Source organism: Lampris incognitus, chromosome 15 (genome assembly GCF_029633865.1).
Source record: "Lampris incognitus isolate fLamInc1 chromosome 15, fLamInc1.hap2, whole genome shotgun sequence".
NCBI lineage: Eukaryota > Metazoa > Chordata > Actinopteri > Lampriformes > Lampridae > Lampris > Lampris incognitus.
The window spans coordinates 14,894,274-14,900,677 of NC_079225.1; the positions used below are offsets into that span (position 1 = coordinate 14,894,274).

The 6,404-nt window shown below is 47.8% G+C and overlaps 1 protein-coding gene across 2 annotated transcripts in view; it reads left to right on the plus strand.

The window, feature by feature from the left end:
* gphnb (gephyrin b) overlaps positions 1–6,404 on the plus strand; it is a 146,757-nt gene that overhangs the window by 61,500 nt on the left and 78,853 nt on the right. For both annotated transcript variants that reach the window (XM_056294358.1, XM_056294359.1), the window contains exons 5-6: positions 3,891–3,985; positions 5,089–5,155. In XM_056294358.1, the coding sequence (XP_056150333.1) occupies positions 3,891–3,985; positions 5,089–5,155 (162 nt within the window). The remainder of the gene's footprint in view (positions 1–3,890; positions 3,986–5,088; positions 5,156–6,404) is intronic.

Below are 6,404 nucleotides of genomic sequence, written 5' to 3' on the forward strand. Positions count from 1 at the left end.
CACTTATGCAATGAATTTTTTTTAATCTGTATTTGTTGCAGCTTGATTCCTAGTGGACCTGTAATGGTGGAAACGAGGAGTTGATTGGTTGCACGCTTATCAAAGGCATTTCCTCTGTGGGCTTGGCGAAGGACTCAAGTATTTCCAGTCAAAAGGCTCAAGTCCAAAAAAAAGTTGAGTCTTTTTCAGTTTGGCCACGTGTAAAGTCATCACATCTGTGACTTGAGTCTGGCTCAAGTCCAAGTCGCGTGACTCGGGCCCACGCCTCTGCTCACCCCCTCCCCCCCTCTAAAACCCCCTAATCGTTGCTGGAGGGATAAATTCTTTGCATATGGATCTTTGAAAGTTGAAAACCACATATATCTGGTGAAATCGTACGAATCCTTTTTATACATTAAAATTGCAATGACAACACATATTGCAAAAAAAACCCCAAAAATATCACAGTGTTGATTTATTTCAATATCCTCAACTCAGCAGTACATTATGCACAGACAAACGGGACTATGTGCTGAGTTTACATAGACGGTGTAATGGTTTGGGCCCTGCCTGTGTAACCACATGCAGGTCTTCTGGTTTAGGTCTGTATTGAGCTGCACCATAACCTCACCTGTGTATTCCCCACTCCGCGTTCAATACAGGATAAAAAATGTAATGGACCTCCAAAGTGTGACACAAATTCTATGCTCATATAATGGATTCCGGATCTGACCTTGTTTCAGACTAATATAAAAATGCATAGGGGTGTAAAAAATAATTGCCTTTAACTATATCCAGTGTTAATATTGACACTTTTTACTTTTCAGGATCATTCTCTAATGCATTTTTAGATTGGCTGAGGTGGGTTTTAATATTTTTTTTGAAGCTGGATTAAGAAATTGCAAGCAATTGTTAGCTTAGCATAAGCTGTATTTGCCCCTGACGTCTACTAGCGGACTCATCATCATTATCGGCGGTCACTCGGGGTCGAGTATGACCATCCTCCCTCTGGGTCCCTCTGGGTCCTCAGGTGGATGTAGAGGCCGATCCTGAAGCCGCATAATGGGAGGTCGTCTGTGCGTGTCAGCTTTTTACGTGGAGAGGCTGATGCACCTGCAGCCACCACACGGTCCTTGGCAGGGGGTGGCCAGAGTCCAATGGCATGGAGGACCAAGACGATTGGGGACCACCTTCTGTTGCAGCCTTCATCCGCCTTCAGTGCCGCTGTGACCTGGAGACATCTTCCACCAGTTCCACCGTTGGGGTCTTTGTTGGATCGTGCTTCATCTGGAACCTCCCCCTTGACCTGTCCACCTTGGGTGACCCTACCAGGAGCCGAGCTCCAGACGCCATAGCTCTTGGGATCATTGGTACACGCCAGGCTTCTCCACCAGGGCAAGGTGGCGATCCAGGAGAAGACCAGTGGTCTACTATGTTCACGGCACTACTTGTGATCCCAGTGACACAATATTTGTTCCATGGATGTTTGCAAAAATAATTAGAAAAAAATTAACTTATGGGTGAAAATGTGTAATAACATCACATGTCATTTCCTCTTACGTTACTCAATATATTGAATGATTGTCAAACAGGATCCTAATGCTCTATTCATTTTCACCATGGGTAAAATGTAAACTGATCCGGATGTGTTCTGAGAGACCCAAAATGACAACAACCCTTTAGAGGTCTATAGATCGTCCATACTCGTGAAAAAACATGAGAATGTTCACCACGTACTATGGGCAAAATATCGCCCCTCACTCTCTAGAAAATACACCGACTGGGTAAAACTACAGTGCTTTATTTATTCTGCCTTTTTAGATCAACTTCCGTCTCTAGAGGGAGTCCTAGATGAGGGGGAGGAGACAGGATAGAAAGTAGTATTTGTACACCTTCAGTCAGTTGAGAACACGAGTTTGTGCAAGAGGTGTTATGAGTCAATATCGGGAAGGTGGTCCCAATGACTTGTGCACCCTGTAAGTGCACACATTCATAAAGTTGTTTGGGAAGTGTGTTGACTTCAATAGGTTTGTGAGATCGACAAGAAGTTGTTGGTCTGCTCTGAGGTGTGACTATGTTTAACTGGAAATATAGCGGCTGGCACCTCCTGTCTTGCCGTTACTTGGCCCCTATCCCCTTTGTTTCTTACCATTCCCGCATCACAAGAAGACTTGGTCACTGCAAAGATGCTGCTAACCTGACCGCGGCACTCTTCACTACTGGTTGCGTTAAAGGATAAATTCTGGGTTTTTTTTTTTCAAAACCTGGGTCCTACTTTTGTGGCTTTTGCCATCGTGCATATTGTTTATGATATCATTTTAGTCACCATCAGCATTGTAGAGATCTCGGACCCCGGACACAATGGTATGATTTAAGTCCTGTATGATCAACAATGCATAATGTAATGGAGGCGGAGCTGGAGGTGGCAGAGTTGAAGATGCTGAGGTTTTCATTGGGAGTGATGAAGAAGGACAGGATTAGGAACGAGTATATCAGAGGGACCGCTCAGGTTGGACGGTTTGGAGACAACGCGAGAGAGGCAAGATTGAGATGGTTTGGACGTGTGTGGAGGAGAGATGCTGGGTATACTGGGAGAAGGATGCTGAATATGGAGCTGCCAGGGAAGAGGAGAAGAGGAAGGCCAAAGAGGAGGTTTATGGATGTGGTGAGAGAGGACATGCAGGTGGCTGGTGTGACAGACGAAGATGCAGAGGACAGGAAGAGATGGAAACGAATGATCTGCTGTGACGACCCCTAGCGGGAGCAGCCGAAAGTGATAGTGTATTCAACAATGCGCAGTCGCATTACTGAGCTAGTTCCTGGTTGAGCTTGCTGGAATGAGAAGCCTATACTTAACCATGGGTAGTAGTAACCATCTATAAACTACCTGGCTAGCACAACAGAGAAGTCATAGATAAAGGGAAATCATGTACGGGTTTTTTTTTGTTTTTTTTTGTAAGGACAGGTTTAAAGATCGTATCCCATGGCCCCCGTAAGACATCATTGTAAGGCTGTGTAAAGTGTTGGCTCTGTGTCCGAGATGTCAGTGGCAAAACTATGGAAATAGGGCCACCTTTGTAAAATATCGGGAATCATGGCGTCCGGGGTAGTGTAGCGGTCTATTCCATTGCCTACCAACACGGGGATCGCCGGTTTGAATCCCTGTGTTACCTCCACCTTGGTCGGGCGTCCCTACAGACACAATTGGTGGTGTCTGCGGGTGGGAAGCCAGATGTGGGTATGTGTCCTGGTCGCTGCAATAGCGCCTCCGCTGGTCGGTTGGGGGCACCTGTTCAGGGGGGAGGGGGAACTAGAGGGGGGGGGGTAGCGTGATCCTCCCACGCGCTACGTCCCCCCTGGCGAAACTCCTCACTGTCAGGTGAAAAGAGGCGGCTGGCGACTCCACATGTATGGGAGGAGGCATGTGGTAGTCTGCAGCCCTCCCCTGATTGGCAGAGGTGGTGGGAGCAGCAACTGAGACGGCTCGGAAGGGTGGGGTAATTGGCAACTGGGGAGAAAAAGGGGGGGGGGAGATGTCGATGGCAATATTATGAAAATAGGACCACGTTTGTAAGATAACGGGAGTCATCATATCAGGGATCAAGGGACATAAGATTCTATTGTTTTCTCCTGTGATTGCCTTCTTGATGGAATCCCCCAGCAAAATGACCCCAGTGTAAGATGTTAACGAGGCACAAAGAAGGGCGATTTGTCACGATCTGTGGGCGAAGCTGTGGGTAGTGGGAGGGGGACGGAGGGCAGCCCGGAGTGTTTGACAGTCCGCTTAACTCGCATGCGGACGACGAAATTGGGTGTTCTCCTCTGGGAATTACTGTGGGTCAAGACTATGTTCACTCTAATGGCCCTCCGCATTTCTCACCTCCTTTCGCCTCCTCGCCTCTCCTCCCCAGGCCACTAAGGAGGTGATAGAGCGCGAGGCTCCAGGGATGTCTTTGGCCATGCTGATGGGATCCCTTAACGTCACACCCCTAGGCATGCTGTCCAGGTCAGTACAAACACACACACACACACACACACACACACACACACACACACACACACACACACACACACACACACACACACACACACACACACACACACACACACATGCAACCCCCTTTAACAAGTGTGACGCTATCCCGGCTGTCTTCCAGCTCTCTGTTTTCCCCGACTTCCCTGGTTGGGATTCAGAAAAGGAAGACCCTTTTCTCTTGATTTAGTTATTGATCTGTTGAGTGCATTGGCATTTTCTTGCCCAGCGGGGAAACGTGGATCCATCTGGGTTTTAAGTCAATGGGAAAATGCGTAAAGGTGTAAGAAGGTGGCCTCCTAATGCCGTCCAACACAGATATTTCACTATTTTGCTTTAGATTGTCACAATTGAAGGTTTGCGTATCTGGTGGGATGGGTTCTGGTGGGTTTTGATGTTTGGTAATAATGAATATTGCATAGCTTAGTGTAATCTAATGTCACATAATGTCCCCTCTGACTTCCCTGTCTCTCTACCCACGTCCGCTGTTGTGGCTGTATTCATTGCTGCTGTTGCAGCTATGTGTAGAAATATAAGTGGAAGCACTAAGGACGGATGGAACATTTGATTTATCTGGGCACCTCCGAAAAGAGGAACGACGGGTTTATCAGCCAGGGGTCTGCTCCAGGACTGCATGATATTCTATTCAAAACATAGTTAGCCAATAAAACATATAATGGCTGTTCCATGTGGGGTCATTACGTACAGCACCCAGCATACTCTAAAGTTAGAGCAAGTCACAAGACAGGACCCAAAAAGGACCAGTTGTTTGGATAAGGAACACGTTAGACTTATGCTTCACTGTTTTGGACCGTCGGTCGGAGATGTTTCGGGTGCATCTCGGTTGTGTTTGTGCCTTCGTCTGATGCATTTTGAGCCACCTGAGTCGAGTCGGGTTTGCCGGGACACGTGTTGACGCTGCATGTGACGGCACACACACTCACAGTCAATATCTCTGTTCCTCAAAATTTCACTGACATACCTTTCCCCCATATATGTGTGTGTGTGTGTGTGTGTGTGTGTGTGTGTGTGTGTGTGTGTGTGTGTGTGTGTGTATGTGTGTGTGTGTCTGACAGACCTGTGTGCGGCATCCGAGGGAAGACGCTCATCATCAACTTACCAGGAAGCAAGAAAGGCTCCCAGGTAGGACGCCACAAAACAGAGCCAGCGGCTGCACACAGGTCAGTTTTCTACCTGGAAGCATCCGGAAGCAGAAGGAGCTGTCCAGCGCGGAGAAGACATTTAACGATGGCATGTACAGGAAGTGATTTTGCACTGTGAACAAATGCACTTTCTGCTATCCTTTTCAGACAGGAACAGTGGATTAATAGTGGGGATTCGTGCTGGCGAGTGATAGAGTACAACGGTGACTGTAGACGAATGGTGAATGTGAATGTGAAGGTTGATGTCTTTGAACTGAGGGAGTTAAGTAATCCTGAAACGTACAAGTGTACGTGCGGATAAACTCGCTGGCCTGATATGCCGTACAAATATGAGATTTGATTTCCCATTCTCGGCACGGTGGCGCAGTGGTTAGCACGCGGTCGGGTCACAGCAAGAAGGTCCTGGGTTCGAGCCCCGGGGTAGCCCAACCTTAGTGGGTTTCCTCTGGGGGGCTCCGGTTTCCCCCCACAGTCCAAAGGACATGTAGGTCAGGTGACTCGGCCATACTAAATTGTCCCTAGGTTTGTGTGTGTGTGTGTGGGGGGGGGGGGGGCCTGTGATGGTCTGGCGGCCTGTCCAGGGTGTCTCTCCACCTGCCGCCCCATGACTGCTGGAATAGGCTCCAGCATCCCCGCGACCCTGAGAGCAGGATAGGTGGTTCAGATGATGGATGGATGGATGGATTTCCCATTCTGAGTTCACATGTTCAGCTTCAGGCTAAACAGTCCTTCCTCTATTCCCAACTGTGATCCTGTCCCCCTGTGGCAGATGCATTCTGTTTAAATGCAAAAATAGGTAGATACACGGTTGACCTCCTCCGTGGTTGCTTTATCCAGATGTGACCTGGCTGTATGTATGTATGTGTGTGTGTGTGGGGGGGCTCGTCCGGGATACGTCTAGGGGGGGATGATTCTCGCTTGAGGGTGTGAGAGATCCCGGGTTCAAATCCTGGACGAGCCCCCCAATTGTTAACGTTCCCCGTTAAAGGTCCAGGGGATGAGGGGAAGTAACAAAGAAAATGAAAGTGTCCCGGGGGAATAAGAGAGGTGGGAGGCGGAACCAGGTGTGAAAACAAATAGATTTATTAACCAAAACTCACCCTAAGTCAATATATATACACTACCGTTCAAAAGTTTGGGATCACATTGAAATGTCCATATTTTTGAAGGAAAAGCATTGTACTTTTCAATGAAGATAACTTTAAACTAGTCTTAACTTTAAAGAAATA